Below are 20,060 nucleotides of genomic sequence, written 5' to 3' on the forward strand. Positions count from 1 at the left end.
AGTTAATAAATTAAAATGTAAAAAAAGTAAATAAATGAAAGAGTCAGGGCCTCGACCCTACTGTCCAGTCCTCTAGTCCAGGAGTCCTTCCTGCAGAAAGCAAGCGGGGGGAACTCTTAGGAACGACCACACCAGTTCCAGGTGCGGCTAGGGAGGCTGAAAGGCTGGGGAGGGAAGAGAACAGAAGTGTTTCAAGAGTAAGTGTGGATCTCTCCAAATCCTGTTCTCTGTCCAGAGATCTCTCCAAATCCTGTTCTCTGTCCAGAGATCTCTCCAAATCCTGTTCTCTGTCCAGAGATCTCTCCAAATCCTGTTCTCTGTTCCCCCTTTCCCACTACGCCAGGCCTATGTGGCCCAACGAAGACCACGTCCCGAGCTACTTTCCCATCCCCCACGCTCAGGAAGCTCCTCGGCAAGTCTAACTTCAGCCGCAGCCCCCACTTCCGGCCCCTGGGGCTGGGGCTGGAGGACTAGGGGGCGGAGCTTCAGCCGCGCACGCCCCCGTTCGCTCTCCGGGGCGGACTCAGCGGCGGAAGTGGTGCCGTCGCGAGATCCCCTTCCGCTCGGAGGCGCCGCCGGGGCCGTGGTGCTGACTCGGCTGGGGCCGAAGAGCCGGGCCGGTGGCTGACATGCAGCAGGTGGGTCCAGCAGAGGTCCCTGGGGCTGGGTAGTGCCGCCGGGTTGTGTCTTGCTAGAGGATCCCGCCTTCTTGCCCGGCGTCCGTTCTTGGTTCCGTCCGACCCTGCCCACACCCCCCCGCGTCTCAGGTTCCGCCCCCTTCCTCTGCTCGGCTTCCCTGCGTCCATCGCGGGGTCGGCGTTTCTGGCCCTCCTCGGCCCGAGAGGGCTTGGAAAAGGCGGCCCGGGGCGCCCTCCAGACCCCCCCGGAGACTGTGAGGGAAGAGGCGAGGGGAACGGTATCTGGGTATTCAGGGCAGGAGTTGGATATGGGGAGGGGTCAGAGTTTCCTAAGGAGGAAAAGGTTTACGCGTTCCGGTAGGTCTGCGCCTGCCTGACATCCGGCCTCTCTCAACTTCCTTTGCAGTGACTTTCAGATCGACAAAAGAAGGGCCCTTTAAATCTCTTTCTCGAGTTCTTAGAGGTGCATAACCACAGGAACACTCATTCCTAACTGCATCATTGACACCTGTCCTCCTCCCGTTGTGGGGGGTCCTCCCCGCAGCAGCTCCTTGTTTTCTTCCTGCTGCTCTGACAGTGCAAGTGCCGGCTCCCATTCTCTGCTCCAGCCCCTCACTCCGTCACGGAGTCTGGACGGTCTCATCTACTCCCAGGGCTTCGGGGTTACACCGCTTACCTACCCGCGACGCGCCCAGACCTGCAACTTAAGGGCAGCCCTCCCTGCAGCCCCAGACTTGGCCACCCCGCTTCCTACCACATTGGCAGCTGCACTTCAGCTGGAGCGCACCGCGATTGCACTTGAAGGGCCTTTTCCCCTGCAGACTCATTCTTCCTCTGCCACACCCCATCCTAGCGGGAAAAACTTGGGCAACATCTTAGCAATTCCCACATCTAAGAGGAGACCTAGCCCAGCGAACTTCCTCCTTTTTCTGTTACCACTTTTGCTGGTGTGTTTCTCACCAGATGATTGCAGTGGTTTCCCAGCAACTTCCAATCCTGGCTGCCTGCACCCACTCTCCAAACTGTAACTCTTGTGATCCCTTTAAAACACAAGTCTCACAGTGTCACTACCTTGCTTACCACCCTTTGCTGGCTTCCCATTACCTATGGGAAAGGCCGAGTTCCCAGCGCAGTTTGCAGGGCTCTCTCTGATCAGAGTCTCCTGTGGGCACCCTAAGGTCCAGTAACATGGCACTGCAGGCTGCACTTGCCCATACCTTGCTATTTCCTGTTTGTTTTTGCAGACACCAGCCCCTCTACATAGAAAGCCTCTTCTCTTATCTGCCAGGCTACCTTCTACTTGTCTGTCAGAGTGCTCTGCTCAGGTAGCTCCGCCCCTGGGTCACCCTTCCCTCAGCCCCTAAGACGAGATACTCCTGCTCTATGTCCCTGCAGCACCCTGTCCATAATAGCATAGTGGTTGAGAATGCAAACTCCTGAATCAGGCTTCCTGGGTCCTGATACTGTTTTGTGACCTTGATGAAGCGAGTGCTTCAGTTTTCTCATCTGTAAAATGGAGAGAGTAATGTGCCTCACAGAATGATTGGGAGGGTTAAATGAAATAATGTGTGTATAGGGCTTAAAACAGTGAGCCTACGAGTGCTCAATAGATGTTATCTATTATTGTTTATGTAAAAAAATATAGAGCAGTGGTTATGACTTTTAATTTCATAAGCTGCTTGAGGGCAGTTGGTGTGGCTTACTTACTCTGTCCCAGAGCCCAAAAGCCAAGAAGTTAAATACTGTGGTGGAGGGCATTGGGGGCAGGAGCTGGATTTATCGAGTGAGGATTTCAGAGTGAAAAAGACCCAGACTTGATGTCTGTCTGCTCAGTCAATGAACTTGGAAATGGATGTTACATGGCAAGCAGGAGTTCTAGAGAAATGTGCACAGAGCTCTGGGAACCCAAGGCAGAGAAAGGCCAAGGATGGTTTTGACAATTAATGAGGGGTGGTGGGGGAGGGGGTGGTGGGGGGAACTCTGTTGTGCTCAGAGAGTGGAGAGCTGGGTCCTCTACACTGAGTTCTTGTGGGGGAGAGGATGCTGAGCGGGGCAGAAGGGCAGAGGCACCGCCTGCTGAGATTGGGGATTCCTTTCCTGGATTGGCCAAGCGAGGAAGAGCCCCTTGGGTTAGGAGCCTGCAGGCGCCTTGTCCTGGGGTGGTCCAGAGGCCTGGTACCAGGTATCTGGGGGCAAGCCCCCCGGGGTAGGCTCAGCCTGTGGGCAGGGTCTGTGCTTTAGACCAGAGGCTGGGCCTTTGCTCAGGTTGTTTTGCTTGCCTGGAATGCTCATCCTCCTTGCCTCCAGGAATAGATGCATAGATGCTTCAAGGCCTAGGTCAGATGGCTGCTGCTCCCTGTGGCTTTCCCAACCTCATGCATCTCGAGCCTGGGTCAGATGCTCCTCTTTCTGGAGCCCACAGTCCCTTTTTTGTTCCTTCTTCCCTAAAAGCGCCGATCACAGCGTAGCACTGTTTATTGTTTATCTGTCAGCCTCCCTTACCAGACCAGGAGCTGCTGAGTGTCCCCAGGGACCAGCCACGTCTGGCACACTGTAGGCTCTAGCGTGTGTGAGCTGCATTAATTTGGGCTCTCTCACACTTAGGCTTTTGCAGGTAAGACAAAAATCCTGTACACTTGACAGCTCATACTTGTTCTGTCGCGTGGCAGAGATTGTTGGCTCCATTTTATAGATGAGCAAGTTGAGACGTGGCAGGTAAGGAGGGTAAGGTCACTCATGAAGGACTTAAGAACTACCTCCTAACTCCGGGTCCGTAGTTGTGTTCTCAGAGTCCTAGCCCCCAAAATAGCAGCCACATTATCGGGACAAGGGACAGGGAACAGGGAGGCCATCACATCTGATCAATTTTGTATCCCCATCGTGAACTTTTTCTGGCTGGGAAGTGACTGATCCTGGCTTCTGTCTCATCAGGGCTGGTGCTGGGAGGAGTCTGAGTGGCACCACCCCCACCCCTGCAGGGGACCTTCCCTTGAGTGGGCTGATGGGGACTGAGATCTTTCCCGGAAGATGACTGACCCTTTCCAGACTGACCTCGAGGACTTGATCTCATTAGCCCCAGGTTCTATCCAACAGAAATAAGGGTTTGGGGTAGGGCTGACTCACCAGCCCCCGAGTAGGCCAGGGTCATAGAATCATGGAGCTGGGGGCATCCTGACATTTACCAGGGCCTGGCATGCCAGTGGAGGGGGCAGGAGGCTGAGTGGATCTCTGTTTGTTAGGGTTTTCCAGTAAACTGTTCCGTCAGAACCTCCGGGCTGGGGAGGGGAGGGGACAGTGATGACTATAGTTTCTGTTTTGGTTTGAGTCTTCCCTGTCCACTTCCCCAGAAGGAAGGGAGAAACGGGGCTCTGGCCTCGGCTTTGCAGTCTCATTTGTCACTGCCGCCATGTCCTCTCTTTGAACTCCTGCTTGTCCAGGAAACTTCCCAAACCCTCGGTGGGTGGGGCAGAGTAGGGGCCAGTCAGCCAACTGTCCCGAGGCTGAGGGCATGGGCCATCGAGCCTGGACTTACAGGAGAGCCTAATCTGTGCCGTCCTGGGTCAGCTCCCTGAGCCAGAGCCCATCCTCCGACCCAGCAGTACTGATGGAGCCCTCCCTTTGGGCAGCAGTGCCGTGTGCTGGGCCTGCCTGCACATGCCCGGCCCAGTGCCCCGCCTCTAGCCCTGTACCCACGGCCCCTAATGGTAGTAATAGCTGCTGTTAATGAGGCACCGGCACTTTGCATGTGTTATTTCTAATCCCTTTTAAGAGCTCTGTGATGTGGGCACTATATTGTCCTGTCCCCGTTATTTAGATGAGGAGACTGAGGTTCAGAGAGAGATGTGGTTAAGGGCCAGCCTAGTAAAAGACGGCCTGGGGTTTTTGACTCATGCCCTTTCCCCTGTTACAGGGTGGGCATTGCGGATCCACAGAACAGTGAACTTACTGGGCATGTACCATGCCGGACGGTGTGGCCTGGGCCTCGCGGGCTCCAGGAGAGATGGCTGTGTGTAAGGGGAATGCTGAGCCAGAGTCCCGAGATCTGGAAGCTGGGGGAGAGGGACAGCTTTGCCTAGAACAGCAGTTCTCAACCTGTGGGTCGCGACCCCTTTGGCGGTCGAACGACCCTTTCACAGGGGTCGCCTAAGACCATCCTGCATATCAGATGTTTACATTACGATTCATTACAATAGCAGCATTACAGTTATGAAGTAGCAACGAAAATAATTTTGTGGTTGGGTCACCACATGAGGAACTGTATTTAAAGGACCAGACGGTTGAGAACCACTGGCCTAGAAGGTGACATTTGAACTGTTCTCATCAGAATTTTTCCCCAGTGGGAGGAGATCAGCCCAGAGTGAGAGGACGGGAGTAGAGACACAGAAGGAAGACCAGCCGGCCATGCGGGGTCCTGGGAGCAGTTAGTGGTCAGGAGACTATTGGGGTAGCGCTGTTACCCCCCCAAAGCAAGAGAGGGGGTAATGCTGGGGTCTTGCTCAGTCCTTCCCCCTTGACCTTTGCTCTCCAAGGAATGTAACTCACCTCTCCTTGCAAGTCCAGGCTCAGGGAAGGAGAGGGGAGCAGCCACCCTGCCTGAGGGGATCCAGGAGCCCAGTTCCCCTTGCCAGCTAGTGGAGGTGGTGCCTGGGCCCCGACTGGGCAGGACACCAGCAGAGGGTGGAACCAGCTCCGGGGAGGTGGTCTGGACTTGGCAGGGTGTGAATGTGTGCATGTGCTCCTGGAGGGAAGCCTGTAAATAGTCCTTCAACACATTTCCTCAGAACCTGCTATGAGCCCAGGACCATCACGCAGCCGTGGGCAGAGCCCTGGGAGACCCTGCTGTCGTGAAGTTTGCATTCCAGTGGGAGAAGACAGGCCTAAACACGGACCGCTAAGCACATAGGTCTGGGGCGACAAGTGCCGTGGAGAGCTCAGGCTTTAACGAAGGCCTTTTGGGGTGATTTTATTACACTTCGCTGTAGTGCAGTACCCCACCCACCCACCCCCGCACACACACACCTGAAGGGCTTTGCCCCCCTATGTGTTCCATCTCAGAGCACCTGCCTCATAGCTGTCAGCCCTAGGAGGTGGCAGTTGTTGCCTTTTTATTGTGGTAAAGTATATACTTACCATTTGAACCATTTTTAAGTGCTCAGTTCTGTGGCATTCAGTACAGCAGGTCCTCAAATAAACGTTGTTTGGCCCAACATCCTTTCATTATAGCGCACAATGTTGCCGTAGGAACTTAACTCTTGTTTATATCACTTAGCCTGTGGTAAAAGTAGTCTCGTTATGCAGTTTCCCTTAAAGTCACAGAACCTTTCGAGGATAAGTGAGGACGACTTACTGTATTTTATTGTTGCCTTTGTTTAATGCAGCTGAAGAAACCAAACCTCAGAGAGGTGATATTTGGCCCAGATCACACAGCTAGTCAAGGGCGGACTGAGATTTGAACCCGGATTTCAGAGTCCAGGTCTCCTTCCGGGATATCAGCTGCCTGCTGTTGTCTGCGGGGAGTCCTGGACCCCACCCAAGACTCCCGCTGCCCTGGCAGTGCTAGTGGTTCCTTGGGGCTTGGGGCGGGGGGGTTGGGGTGAGGTGGGGTGAGGGCTTAGCTTTCCACCTTGCTCAGAGACCTGATTTGCCTCTTCCTCCCCACCCTTCTTTCCCTTCCAACCTAGGGTGATAAAACCCCCAGTTTCCTTCCTCCCTCCTTCCCACTTCTCCCTAAGCCTTAGCAGCTCAGCTTCTGCAAACACAGGATGAATGTCAAGCCTGCAGCCAACTCAGGCGGACTCCTTCACGCCACACGTGCTGTTCCGCTCCTGGCACCTCGGAAGGCGATTGGGAGGGGCCGGTGACAGCAGGCGGTGGGGTTGGGAGGGAGGTGCTGCTCCGAGGGGCCTGGGTGGCAGCCCTGCTGGCTCCAGCCTCACAGCACTCCTGCCTGCCTTCCCCCCATCAGGAGGTGGGCCTGGTGGCTGGGAGGCCAAGCCTACCTGTTCTGCTGGGCCTGCCACCTCCCACCCTCCAGGGCCCCGGGGCCAGAGCACAAGTGCTTTGGGGACTGTGAAGGGCAGGTCCAGGCCAAGGTGGTTCTCACCTCTCAGGCTGACAGGTGGTCTGAGGGAGCCAAAGGCATCATCTGAGCCTTTTTGACATTATCTGAGTGAGTGTGCCAAGGCGGTGCCTCAGGGGTGACCCCAGAGTTTGTAGAAAGTCTGACCGGCAAGGCTGTCTGTGGCCACCTTCTGGGGCGGGACCCATAACAGTCCTCTTTTTATGTTTTATATAGGAAGGTTCCAAGTAGGGATTTACTTACTTATTTTAGTTTCTCTTGCTTAAAAGAAGGGAGGTTTTAAGAAAACTACGGACCTTTTTCCTTGGTGAGAAGGACTTGCCCGCAGTTACCCGGGATTAGTGGCGGCCCCGGACTGGGACTCGGGCCTTATCCTGACCAGAGCCCGTTCTGTTACAAGCTCTCACTTACTTGGACTCTGAGCTGCTTTCACGGGGGAGGGAGATAATAGAAACTCTCCCTCCGACTCTGGGCAGCCGCCCCCACCCTTGCTTCAGACCCCTCGCGTTTGGCTTCCGCACACCCTCGCGTCTGCAGCTCCAGGCTCCCCAGCACCTCTGCTCCCAGCCCTCATCTGTGTCTCTCGCTTCATCGGGGATGCCTGGATGTGTGTGTCAGTGCTGTTGCCACTCTGAGCGCTTCTCACACCCAAGCTGCTGCCACCCAAGTCCTGTCCCCAGGGAGGGAAGGAGGGAGAAAGCCAGGGGAAACGACAGACAGACAGACAGACAGACACAGGAGCAGCCTGGGAGTGGGGAAGCCATAGTGCTCTGAAGTGAGACAGGGAAGAGGGAGAGACAGGCAAGGTGCAGGCAGATAGAGAAGACAAGGAGAGAAGCAGGAGAAAACTAGAGAAAGACTCATAGATGGGAGAGAGATGGGAGGAAGACCGGGGGGGCGGGGGGGGCGACAGCATATGGGCACGGAGAGGGGGCACAAAGACACTTAGAAAGCAAAGATAGACAGGGAAGGGGCGAGATGGAGACGGGTCTGACAGGAGACGGGAGGGCTATTAGAGACAAGGAAATGTCACCGCCTGGAGCTGCGGCCCTGCCACGGTGAGGGATGCGCTGAGCGTGCCGTCTGGCACCAGGGCCTGCTGATAGATGCTGTGGGTCCCTGCCAGCGGCCTGTCACATCCCTCCTCTGTCTCCTTCCAGAGCTGGGTCAGCTTTCCTTCAGTACCCTCCAGAGGAGCTTGTTATGGGGACCCCAAGAGTGTGGTATTGGGGGGCGGCCTTGGGCTGGTGCCTCTGCTGGGAGCCGTCATCGGGGCTTGTGCAAGAGGCCGGGATGGGTGAGCTGGCTTGCTCAGAACCTCCTGCCGGCCACAAGATGGGGGCATGTTTTCGACCCCGTAGATTGAGGGGACTGGCAGGTAGTAGATCCAGCAAATGTTTAGAGGAAACAGCAAATCGGGAGGAAGGCTGCTGAGCTCTTGCCTTCCCAGGCCAGAGACAAACATCCAGGGCTCCCCTTCCACTGGCCCCCAAATCTGCCCCCTGGTGCTGCCCAGTGAGAAGACTCTGGGAGACTGAGCAAGTCCTAGAACAGCGGTTCTCAACCTGTGGGTCGCGACCCCTTCACAGGGGTCGCCTAAGACCATCGGAAAACACATATATAATTACATATTGTTTTTGTGATTCATCACTATGCTTTAATTATGTTCAATTTGTAACAATGAAATTGGGGGTCACCACAACATGAGGAACTGTATTAAAGGGTCGCGGCATGAGGAAGGTTGAGAACCGCTGTCCTAGAAGCTCAGGCCCCACTCGCTGAGGCAGCGCCTCTCTGGCTCTAGAGTCTAGACGGAGCCTTTTCTTCCCCCACCCAGGAGCCGGGCCTCTGAGGTCCCTTGCGGCGCATTGGGAGCAGAGATCTTAGGCCTGGGGGCTGCATGGGGATGCCCCGGGAGGGCGTGCCTGGGGCCCCTTCTGTCTCTGGAGTTCATAAGAATGTCAGCCGCCTAGTTGCGCAGGCAGTGAAGGGAGGGTACGTCCATCCACCTCTCTGAGCTGGGCGGTCTTATCTGTAGACTAGGAAGAGCCTCCTTCCTGCCCGGGGTGGGCATGGCCAGGGCCAGTGTTCTACGGGCGTGCAGCTCTTGGCTAGTGGCTGGCTCTTCTCTAGGGTTTGCCCTGGTCCTCTCTGCTGCGTAGCACGTTGCTGAGGGCCAGGGGCCCCTCTGGGTCACCCACTTATGCAATAGTCAATCACTAAGCTCCTACTAGGTGCCAGGCATTGCGCTGGGCTCTAGGAGACCGCAGTGTCCACGTCGGGGAAAGGCCCTGCACCCATGGGGTTTGCAGAACAATAAAGAAGACGTTTCGGGTGGTGATGAGTCCACTGAGGACTTACATACTTGATACTGTGACGGGGAGAGGGCTTTCGCCTTGACGGTGGGAAGGGCTGGGAAGGACGTCCCACACAGCAGCGGGGAGGGCGAGGCCCACGGCCCCCGTAGGCCTCGGTGAAGGGACCTGAAGAAGGCCGGGTGGCAGCGGTGAGACGGGGAGGACTTCTGAGAGGAGCATGGCAGAACCTCACCCGCGGGGCCTGGACTGCAGGGCCCGTGAGCAGGGCGCTGTTCCCCTGGGGCCGGGGGGAGCCCCACTGTTGGAGGGCCGCAGGCTGGGAATGGCAGGTCTCATGGATGATTTGAAGGCTTTCTCTGGCTGCTGTGTGGAGAAGGGGCTGTTGCCAGGTGAGAGGCAGCCTGGAGACGCCCATTAGGAGCAAGTTGTAGTGTCCAGTTGAGAGACACAGCCGTGGGGCCTCAGGTGGGGATGGTGGGTGGAGCAGAAGGGACAGCCATGTCCTCCCGCCACACCCCAGAGCCCTGGGAGACTGCTCCAGGAAGTCCCTCCCAGTGGCCGCGGGTTAGGGGTGGGAGGGTAGGGCTGGCTACTGGGAGGGAATGTGGCTTTGTGCTTGGAAAACAAAGAACAGAGCTTGGGGCCCTCTTCTCCTGGGGGTGGGGGTGGGGCAGGCCGGAGGGGCGGCTGTTGACACCAGAGGCTGAACCTCGGGCTGGACTGGAGCTGGCTACACCCCCAGACACCAGGGAGGACCCCAGAGGCCTCGAGGGTGAACCTGCCGCCCCCCCTCTGGGCTTTGCAGGGGGTGGGAGGGAGGAAGAGACAGTGAGAGGGGTGATCAAACCTGGAAGCCCAGCTGCTGGGAGGGGTTTGGGCGGAGAGGGAACTGGCCTGGGGGTGGGAGGGTGTGTGTGTCAGAGGTTGGGGGAGTGAGGGGCGCCTGGGGCTGTGTGCGAAGGATGAAGGAGCTTAACGGGACCCCCAGGACCCTAAGAGGCTTGGCTTGCCCTCCTCCCGCAGCTCTGCCGCTGAGACCCACCCTCCTGCCTGGAGGCGGGGCCACCAGGATGAACAAACTGCCCAGGGACTTGTCCTGTGACCTGGAGCGCAGCCTGCCAGCCGTGGCCTCCCTCAGCTCCTCGCTGTCCCACAAGCAGGGCCTCTCCTCGCACTTCCTCCTGCCACCTCCCGAGAAGCGCCAGGCCATCTCTGATGTCCGCCGCACCTTCTGTCTCTTTGTCACCTTCGACCTGCTCTTCATCTCCCTGCTCTGGATCATCGAGCTGAACGTGAGTGGGCTGGGGGCTGGGGGCTGGGGGCGCAAGCTGTGCTTGGGGGGCACCTGGGCCTCGGCCCTCCGCCTGCCGTATGGGAGGGTTGATGTCCAGGTAAAGTGAAGAATGGGAAGAACAGCTGTTCTCACTTTCCAGAGAGGAAATTGGGGTTCAGAGGGGTGGAGTCATTGTCTCAGGTCCCTCAGCAAGCGTGGAGGACGGATTTGAACCTCCCGATTTCTACAAAGAAGGAGAGACCCCAACATTGAAACCTGTCTTCTCTCTGCCCTACATTGCTTCCTGGCTCCATTCATTCATTCAGCAAACATTTCCTGAGCCATTACTGTGTTCCAGGCACTGTGTTAAAAGCAGAGGGTACAGTGGGGAGCAAACCAGTGAAAGCTCCCAGGCTCAGTGACTCCCAGCGCTCCCTCCCCAGTTTGGACACTCCAGTACCCTCCAGTTTGGCCTCTGAGGGTTGGGTGAGATGCTACCAGCAGCCTGGAGACAAAGCTGCCTCTCAGGGTAGGGTCCACGCCCCGCCCCTGGCGCTGCGTGGCCTGCTGGCGGTGGGGCCTGATCTGGAGGCGCTGGCAGGGCAGAGCAGCACCTGGCGCAGAGGCAGGAGCGGTGGGAGCAGGGCCTCCCGGGCTCGGTCTTGTCCCAGCTCCTCCTCCGCGTTAACTGTGGCCTCGGCCAGGGACGCAGCCTCTCTGAGCCGCCCCTCGTGTCCTCGTAAAGTGAGAGGTCTGGATGGCAGATGCCCTTCCTCCAGGTCTCAAGCTCGGGCGACAGGAAAGGGCGGACTGTGTTGATAGCAGCGAGGAGTTTGGAGGAGGGGCTGGTTGGAGGGTGAAGAGGGTGAGTTTGACTCCGGGCACGTGGAGCTGGAGGGCAGCCAGGGCTCGGAGGGGACCGTCCTTTGCGCACAGAGATGCGCTGGCACCTTTGTCCTGATAGAGCCACAGCCACGTGGACCGTGGGGGCCATCTTCCTGGTGAAAACCTGAGGCCCGCAAGGTCAGGGCAGGTCAAAGAGCTCCCAGGGTCTTGGAGCTTTCGAAGGTCCCAGCCCACATCAGAGCAAGCACCGGCTTCACCACGTCCTGTCCTCGCCAGGAAGGAGGGGAACGTATCCTGGTGACTTTACTCCCGACAGTCTCTGGCTGTATGGGCGGTAATAGCCCGGCGGCCATTAGGCCTGTGTGGGAATTCCTGCAAAGCGAGGAAACCTACCCTCCCAGTTGTGTTCAAATGTAATGAAAACTTTTAGGATGCTGGGTTTAGCAGTTAGTGGAGTTAACAAAATGTTTCACCTGGGAGACACTTCAAGTTTTATTAATTTTCAATTTTGTAGTTTTATTTTCATATTTTGGCACATGTGTCTTTTTCGTTTCCTAACAGACTGTGTGTGGCCCAGTGGCTGCAAGGACCCAGCAGGGTCAGACGGCCTTGCTGCCAGAGACTGGCACTCCGGCACTGGGACTCGGCCCTCCTGAGTCCAGACGCAGTTGGTGCAGGCAGGCGCCCTGGCAGAGGGAGTTCTCTGTAAAGAGAAAGGTGGCTGCCCAGCCGGTGTGGCTCAGTGGCTGAGTGTCGACCTATGAACCAGGAGGTCATGGTCCGATTCCCGGTCCGAAACAGGCCCGGGTTGTGGGCTCAGTCCCCAGTGTGGGGCGTGCAGGAGGCAACCGATCAGTGATTCTCTCTCATCATTGCTGTTTCTATCTCTTTCTCCTTCTCCCTTCCTCTCTGAAATCAATAAAAATATATTTTAAAAAGAGAGAGAGAGAAGGTGGAGGACAGAGCTTGAGGGATAGCAACTGTTAGGGGTGAGAGGGGCTGTGGAGCCCAAGAGGCGTTGTGGACAGTGTTCGCGAGAAGAAGACCACCGACTCCAATTAGGTCTAAAACAGCAAGCGAGGATTTATTGAAACAGGCCAGTGACCGCCTCGGACCTCTCCACGCAGGGAGCGAGCCCGAACAGCAGCAGCAGCCTTGGGGTCAGGCCGGCTTTTATTTGCACAAACCACAAATATCCATTGTAACTGTTACAATGCTCTACAGGCCACAGACATCCTTTTACAATACTCTATTCTGGGTTCTCACGCACAGGTGTGCTGACCAGGAACTTCCAGGGCCATGCATGGCCACCCATCCTTAGCCATATCCTTGGTCTTGTCAATTCTCAGAACTCGGAACAGGTCACCTCAACCTTTGCTAAGTCTAAAATTTCCCCCTGCTACTTTAAGCCTAGTGCACTACAGAGGGAGCAGACGAGGAGAAAGAGGAGGAGGGCAGGGCCTGGGTGGGGAGGGGTGTCATGCCAGGCACGGGGGTGTTGAACTCCACAGAGATCAGGGTGGTCTTGAGGTAGAGGCACCCTTCCTCTCTCTGTGGTGGTGGTATGCGGCGTGGGGGGGTTTCTAACATCAGTGTGTGTGTGGGAGGGGGGCTGTCCAGACTGCTGGCTCCCTGTCTCAGCACCAGAGTCACCAGGAAGCTTATAAAGATTCCAGATGTTCCGCTCACCCTAGATTCAGACTCAGTGGTCTGAACATCTGTATCTTTAACCAGCCTCCCGCCCCCAAACTCAGACCACCTGCCAGAGATTAGAAGCCCTGGTTTTGGTGGTGGGGGCCTTCCTCCTCAGGCTGCAGCCTGGCTCCGGCGTCTGTCCAGGCCCCCCCTCTCCCTAGCCAAGGTCTCAGGCTCCCCTTGAAAGTGTGTGGGTGGCTGGGGCAGGGACAGGGGCGAGGACAAGTCTGCTCTCTCCATGCTGTCCTCTCCAGCAGCGTGATGGATTTTGCCCATTAAGCACAAACCTAATCAATTGATTTGCCACCTGGGGCTCCGTCTGACACCACTGCCCACCCCCCGCCCCCATCACCCCAGATGGATGGCTGACTGGGAAGATGGAGCAGCCAAGTGGTGGGAGGGAGATGAAAGTATGTGCGGCAGGCTCTAAGCAGTCCTACCTGCCGGCCAGTCCCCCTACCAGCATAGGGCCCAGGCCTCCACAGGTACCCCTGCCGGGTGGTGTGCCCACGTTCACCATTGCTTGAGCCCTGCTTACCTGGGCTGCCTGGATCCTTAGAGGGAGGGTACTAGTGCTGGAGTCCCAGGCCTCTGGCTGAGCTCCCTTGGTGCTTTGGGGACCCCCAGGGGTGGTGGCTTAGTGTCTACAGCCTCCCTTGCAGGTTCCACCCTTCCCCTCTCTCCTCCCCATTCTGGGAGGGGAGGGGCAGCCCTGGGACTGGGTTCTGCCTGTAGAGCTGTGCATATCTTCCTCTTCCAGACCAACACAGGTATTCGGAAGAACCTGGAGCAGGAGATCATCCACTACAACTTTAAAACTTCCTTCTTTGACATCTTTGTGAGTGACCTGAGACCCTGGGAGCAGAGAGGGAGCAGGGACAGGACTCTGGCTAGACTCTTCTTACCGGGGCACATTCTGACCTGAGCAGGGAGACTTGGCTCCCACCCTCAGGGAGTCCTCAGTCTTTAAAAGGGTTCCTAAGTGAGTCCCCACCTTCAGAGCCCCCGTGGGGGGAGGGGCAGCCAAGACTCGGGTCCAAGAAGATCACATCCAAGTTGTCCCCTAAGAAGCACTGGCTCAGCTGTTCTCTCCCAAGGTGTGCACCCCCATGTGGAGGGAGCCTGGGGTGCTGGGCTGGAGGGAGGGGAGCCTTCAGCAGGGGTAGGGGCACTGGCTTGCCTGTGATGGCTTCCCCACCCCCCACCCCCAGGTCCTGGCCTTCTTCCGCTTCTCCGGACTGCTGCTGGGCTACGCGGTGCTGCGGCTCCGGCACTGGTGGGTGATTGCGGTAAGACGCCACTTTCCCGGCAGCTCTGGGCCCTGGTGGGGCTGGTGCAGGGGAGCAGGTGGAGGAGGACTCACCCCCAGCCTCTATTTTCTCTCTTTCCTTCCTTCCCCTGGACAGGTCACCACGCTGGTGTCCAGTGCCTTCCTCATTGTCAAGGTCATCCTCTCTGAGGTCAGTGGCTCAGGGTCCGGCTGGTCTGGTGGGCATCTGGCCTGAGGGATGGGCTTCTCCTAAGAAGGGGCCATTTCTCTGATTTTGGGTATCTGAGTTGGGGTGAGGGGGTAACCTCTCCTTTGATATTCCAAGAAATTGTCTATTTTAAAAATATATATTTATTGATTTTAGAGAGAGAGGAAGGGAGAGAAATAAAGAGATAGAAAAATTGATGAGTGAGAAACATCAGTCAGCTACCTCCTGCACGCCCCCTACTGGTGATCAAGCCCACAGCCTGGGCATGTGCCCTGATCAGGAGTCGAACCCGTGACCTCTTGGTACATGGGTCGATGCTCAGTCACTGAGCCACACTGGCCAGGCCCCAAGGAATCATCTTCACTGGCTTTACCCCATGCCCCCTCACAGGCCCAAGAACAGGAAATTCTTCCTCCAGCCTAACCTCAGTCTATCCTGTAGAATTCATTCATTCAACTCAGAGCATGTGCCACAGAGGGTCCCCAAGCAGCTGGTACCAGGGGTGGGGGATATGCCAGAGTGGGCAGTCCCAGGAAGGGCCCTGCTCTGGGATACGGTGACCCCTGCCATGGAGCTCAGCCCCCTCTCTCCACAGCTGCTCACCAAAGGGGCGTTCGGCTACCTGCTCCCCATCGTGTCCTTTGTCCTTGCCTGGTTGGAGACCTGGTTCCTTGACTTCAAGGTCCTCCCCCAGGAGGCTGAGGAGGAACGATGTGAGTGGCAGGGGTAAGGGAGGCAGCGGGTCACGCCAGCCCCCAGAGAGGAGAGTTTCAGCCTCAGAGCTGGTTCTGTGCTATCTTGCCACCCTGAGTGGCTCCCAGGAGTCTAAGTGTGAGCCCGGGGCAGGGGGACCAGGCCGCTGGCCTGTCGCTGGTGTGGGACAATGGCTGCCGTGTCTGCTCTCCCAGGGTACCTTGCTGCCCAGGCCGCTGTCGCCCGAGGACCCCTACTCTTCTCCGGAGCTCTCTCCGAGGGCCAGTTCTATTCACCCCCAGAATCCTTTGCAGGTGAGGACTGGTGGGTGGGGAACTGCCTGCCGGGAGGGGCTTTGTAAGGAGTGGGGTAGGCTGGGGCTGCTCCTTCTATTCCTTGTATGGTCTCCCTGGGGAAAGCCAGCAACCCTCTCCCACACAGCTCCATCCACCCCCACATGCTGCGTTTGTGCCCGAACCCCGCCACCTCCCCTCACTCTCCCCACCTCTCCATTGTCATCTGTGCTTTCCTCCGCAGGGTCTGACAATGAATCAGATGAAGAAGCTGTCGGGAAGAGAAGCTTCTCCGCCCAGGTGTTTGGCTGCCACCCACCCTCCCTTTGGATGGCCCCCCAGAGAGGGCCAGTCTGGGCTCCGCCCGGGTGGGCAGGGGCTTCCCAGCAGAGGGTAGACCTCAGCAGCTTGAATGCCAGTCAGCGCCCATTTGAGTGTCAACCCCATTGCTGTCAGGCCCACTGGTCCGCCTCGGGCCCGGGCACCCGTGGGGAGCAGCCGTAGCCACAGCTCCTGGCCCCAGAGCCCCTCAGGGCCTGGGAGACCCGCGCACACCCATGTCCGGCGGGGTCAGGCTTCCAGGAGAGGTGTGTGGAGGGTCTAGGGAAAGAACCAGCCACGAGCGAAGTGGGGTACAGGCCCCGGCTGACCCCTTCTGCCTCCCGTCCCCGACCAGGAGCGGGAGTACATCCGCCAGGGGAAGGAGGCCATGGCTGTGGTGGACCAGATCTTGGCCCAGGAGGAGAACTGGAAGTTCGAGAAGAATAATGTAAGAAGCCTGTCTCCCACCTGCCCTGCCCACATGTGTGGGGAGATTTCCCTCCCTTTTCTGAGGCCTGAGAAATGAGCCCAAGGATGACACAGGTGGAGCCCTATCCCTGCCCAGGAGAGGGGCCTGGGCTGGGTGGCCTCTTGCCAGGAGGTCAGGCTGGACTGGATGTTTCCAACCCTCTCCCCCCTACTACCCCCCCTCCCCACTAACCTCCCCACCCCCATCCTCATCTCCCTGGGCTCAGCTTTGAAGGGGAAGCCAGGCTTGTGTCTGGTATTTTGTTTAACAATCAAACAATATTACCTAAAGAGATGGCGGAGAGCTTGGAACACGGGAAACATCCCCGTCCCTGTCTCTGGCCAGTGCCTCTGGCAGCCCTTATGGGCCTGGAGACACGGTTCTTCGTGGTCACGGCCTCAGCTCTGCTCCTGTCTTTTGACTTAATATCAACAGCTTTTCTCTCCTTGTTGCCGGACATTGTCAGAACCACTGTTTTTCTAACGGCTGCTCGAGGATCCCCAGACTCCTGGAGTTTTCTGCCCTGAGCTATTAAGAACCTCAAATACCTGTCACCCATTCCTGAGCCACCCCCCATGCCCTCCCAGCCTGCCCACCTCCCTGCCCCCCTTCTGTCCCTCCCACAGGAATACGGGGACACTGTGTACACCATCGAGATTCCCTTTCATGGCAAGACGTTCATCCTGAAGGTGAGTGAGGGAATTGGGTGTTCTGGCGGGTCCTGAGCCTCTGGGACTCCAGGTGGGGGCTGAGGGGCCCGCCGGCAGACTTCTTGCCACCAAGAGGGAAGGGCTGGGGTGCCCGAGCACAGCTGACACCACCCAGCCCTCTGCCCGCCCTGCCTAGACCTTCCTGCCCTGCCCTGCGGAGCTGGTGTACCAGGAGGTGATCCTGCAGCCCGAGAGGATGGTGCTGTGGAACAAGACGGTGACCGCCTGCCAGGTGAGCGGGTCGGGGCAGAGGCCAAGGACACGGCAGGGCAGGGCACTGCATGGCCAGCTACCCCAGGCGCCCTGGGTCCTGCCATTGAACTGCTCTGTGCCTCAGGTTCCCCTTCTGTGAAGTGGGGTGATGGCAACAGTGTTTCCCGCAGAGGGTTGGGAAAGTGGACGGCGCCTGGCCCAGGCCCCAGGAATGGGAATGGCTGTTGGTAAAGGGACCTGAGCCTGGAGCAGGCGGGGCTGGAGTCTCCTGGGGAGGGCCGCACCTCATGTCCCCCAACACCCGCAGATCCTGCATCGGGTGGAAGACAACACCCTCGTTTCCTATGACGTGTCCGCGGGGGCCGCGGGCGGGGTGGTCTCCCCTAGGTGAGTAGCCACCACGGCCCTCCTCTCGGGCAGGCCTCCTGCCCCTGCATGTTGGGCGTGGCACCCCCTGACCTAACCCTCCCTCCCCCAGGGACTTTGTGAATGTCCGACGCATAGAGCGGCGCAGAGACAAATACCTGTCTTCAGGCATCGCCACCACCCACTGCGCCAAGCCCCCCACCCACAAATACGTCAGGTGAGCCTTGCCGTGCCCAGGGTCATCCCAGCCAGCCCCTCCCAGGCCGCTGTGAGGACAGGCGGGACAGTGTGTACAGCTGGGGACTCTCTGCTGCTGAGGTCGCCTTCCTGTCCCCTGTCCCACTGGGCTTTGTCCTCCCGGCCCCTAATCCGGCTGATCCGCTGCTCTGCTGGAGGCTGGGGGAGTGATGACTGGACCACGCCACCCACTCTGGGCAGCTCCAGGGCCAGACTGGGGTAGGGCCTGCCCCGGGCCACCGAGCAGGAGGTTCAAGTCCCCTTTCCCCGTCCTCGCCCCGTCCGATACCCTGCCTTTCTCCTGAGCGCTCGGAAGTCCGCCAGAGGAAGAGGAGTGGCGCGGTGCCCGCGGCCTGTTCCAGGCGTCCCGCGGCTCTCCGTCTGTCTAATCCTAGACTCCAGAGCCTCAGGCGGCCTCTGCCCAGATCCCTGCTTCCCCTTCCTTCCTGGGCTCGCAGAGAGCACGGTTGTTTGGGTATCAGACTGGGGCTCTGGTCTCAGCATGACCCAGACTTGCTGGGTGACAGGCAAGCTTGTTTCCTCTTGGGGTGCCAACGTCCTTATCTGTGGAGTGGGCTTAAGCGTGCTCAGTGGAGCTGTGGGCAGATTAAATGGGGTGAGATGTGAATACAGCCCAGGCCCTGACTATCTCCTGAGAGGGTACCTCCTCCTGGAAGCCACCAGCACCCCTCTGCTCCCTGAATTGGGCAGGGATGAGAAGTGCCCGCCCGGCCACCCCTCACAGCTAGAGCTGACCTAGGGTGACCGGACAGTGGTGAGGGCTGGGCGGGTGGGGAGTGCCTGGGTGTGCAGACCTGGCAGTTGCGGTAGGAGCCTCACAAGGGGGTGGGGGTGGGAAGCCGTGGGCTCTGGGCACCTGCTCTGGCCCTGCTCCTGCAGGGTAGCAGTTGCTGGACTGACAGATCCTTTCCCTCTTCCGCCCATGTCCAAGGTGGGCCAGGAATGGAGGGGGCGAGTCCGGGGCCTGGCCTGGCTCCAGAGTCCCCAGTGGTGCCTCTCCCCGCAGGGGCGAGAATGGTCCTGGCGGCTTCATCGTGCTCAAGTCGGCTAGCAACCCCCGAGTCTGCACCTTCATCTGGATCCTTAACACAGATCTCAAGGTGAGGGGCTGGGCTGCAGGCAGCTCTGTGCCGTGGGGCTCTGCTGTGTGATCTCGGGGCTCCCTGCCCTGCTCGGGCCTCCCCTCCTCTCCACCCCCTTTCTTACTCTTAGATTTGGTGACAGGGGCCCGGATCTTGCTGCCCTCAGTAGCTGGCGGGCCTGTGCCTCTCGTTTCTTACCTCTGGCTCCTGAGGCCCTGAGGAGGGGTGGCTGGCTGCCAGCCTAGCCCCTCCCAGGTCTGTTTGGCTGGCTGGTGCCAAGGCCTGGGCACAGGATGTTCTTCCTGCCAAGGGTGAGGGGGCGAAGGTGGCCTCGGTGGCATTCCAGAGCTGCACCTGCATTCTGGCCCAGAGCACTCCCTGCTGGTGCCCTCATTGAGGGAGGAGCCCTGCTGAGAGCTAATCCCCACCTTCCCTTCCCCTCCCTTACCCTCCCTAGGGCCGCCTGCCCCGGTACCTCATCCACCAGAGCCTCGCAGCCACCATGTTTGAATTTGCCTTTCACCTGCGGCAGCGCATCGGAGAGCTGGGGGCCCGGGCGTAACCGTGCCCCCTCGCCACCCTGCGGGCCAGGGTTCGGTCAGCTACAGCCTCCAGAGCCAGAGAGGGGGCCGGCGGGCTGCCCACAGAGGACCTGGCCTCAGGAGGACGAAGCAGCACCCCCTGACCCCAGGCTGCCAGGCTTCGCTGTGCCTGAGCCCCGGCCGGGAGCAGGGTGTGGGGTCAGCACCTAGACTCCGGCTCTGCCACCAGGGCAAGTGGAGTCTGTCCGGCTGATGTTTACATGGTGCCCCCGCCCAGCCCAGGGCAGGGTCTGGAGTGGGAGCCTCAGACTTGGTGGGTGAGGGCCAGGGCCCTGGGCAGGATGGAGCCAGAGCGGCCTTGTCACCGGGTTCCGGTGCAGGAGCTCTCATCACGGTTTGGGGATCGATTAAAGGGTCTGGGACCTCTTTCCACATGTACTTGCGGGGGAGTGGGCGGCAGGTGGGGATGGTGGGTGCTGTCAGTGAACCCCTGCCTCTCCCAGGGTCTCTCCCTCCGCCCAGGGCCTCCTTGGGGACCTTTGTATTTTGAGCCAATTAAAGATATGAACTCACAGGCCGGTTGAGTGTCAACCTATGAACCAGGAGGTCACGGTTCAATTCCCGTCAGGGCACATGCCCTGGTTGTGAGCTCAGTCCCCAGTGTGGGGCGTGCTTGAGGCAGCCAGTCAATGATTCTCATCATTGATGTTTCGATCTCTCCTCCCTTCCTCTCTGAAATCAATAAAAATATATATTTAAAAAAAATAATAAAACTATGAACTCAAA

At 58.4% G+C, this 20,060-nt stretch overlaps 1 protein-coding gene across 1 annotated transcript; it reads left to right on the plus strand.

Annotated features, from left to right (window-relative positions):
- Nucleotides 1-519: 519 nt before the first annotated feature.
- Nucleotides 520-20,031, plus strand: STARD3 (StAR related lipid transfer domain containing 3). Its single transcript, XM_081109106.1, has 15 exons — nucleotides 520-638; nucleotides 10,059-10,327; nucleotides 13,610-13,687; nucleotides 14,061-14,138; nucleotides 14,256-14,309; nucleotides 14,923-15,040; nucleotides 15,236-15,334; nucleotides 15,558-15,613; nucleotides 15,990-16,082; nucleotides 16,730-16,792; nucleotides 16,950-17,045; nucleotides 17,334-17,413; nucleotides 17,505-17,609; nucleotides 18,657-18,750; nucleotides 19,190-20,031. The coding sequence occupies exons 2-15, from the start codon at nucleotides 10,106-10,108 to the stop codon at nucleotides 19,292-19,294; spliced, it is 1,341 nt and encodes a 446-aa protein (XP_080965232.1). The 5' UTR covers nucleotides 520-638; nucleotides 10,059-10,105; the 3' UTR covers nucleotides 19,295-20,031.
- Nucleotides 20,032-20,060: the final 29 nt, after the last annotated feature.

Source organism: Myotis nattereri, assembly GCF_964212035.1.
Source record: "Myotis nattereri genome assembly, chromosome: 16".
NCBI classification, from domain to species: Eukaryota; Metazoa; Chordata; class Mammalia; order Chiroptera; family Vespertilionidae; genus Myotis; species Myotis nattereri.

Excerpts from the sequence above, each read along its gene's own strand:
- STARD3 (XM_081109106.1), top strand. The coding sequence starts at position 10,106 with ATGAACAAACTGCCCAGGGACTTGTCCTGTGACCTGGAGCGCAGCCTG. Across the intron at positions 10,328-13,609 it reads TCTGGATCATCGAGCTGAAC|ACCAACACAGGTATTCGGAA; the intron begins GTGAGTGGGCTG and ends TTCCTCTTCCAG. Across the intron at positions 14,310-14,922 it reads TCAAGGTCATCCTCTCTGAG|CTGCTCACCAAAGGGGCGTT; the intron begins GTCAGTGGCTCA and ends CTCTCTCCACAG.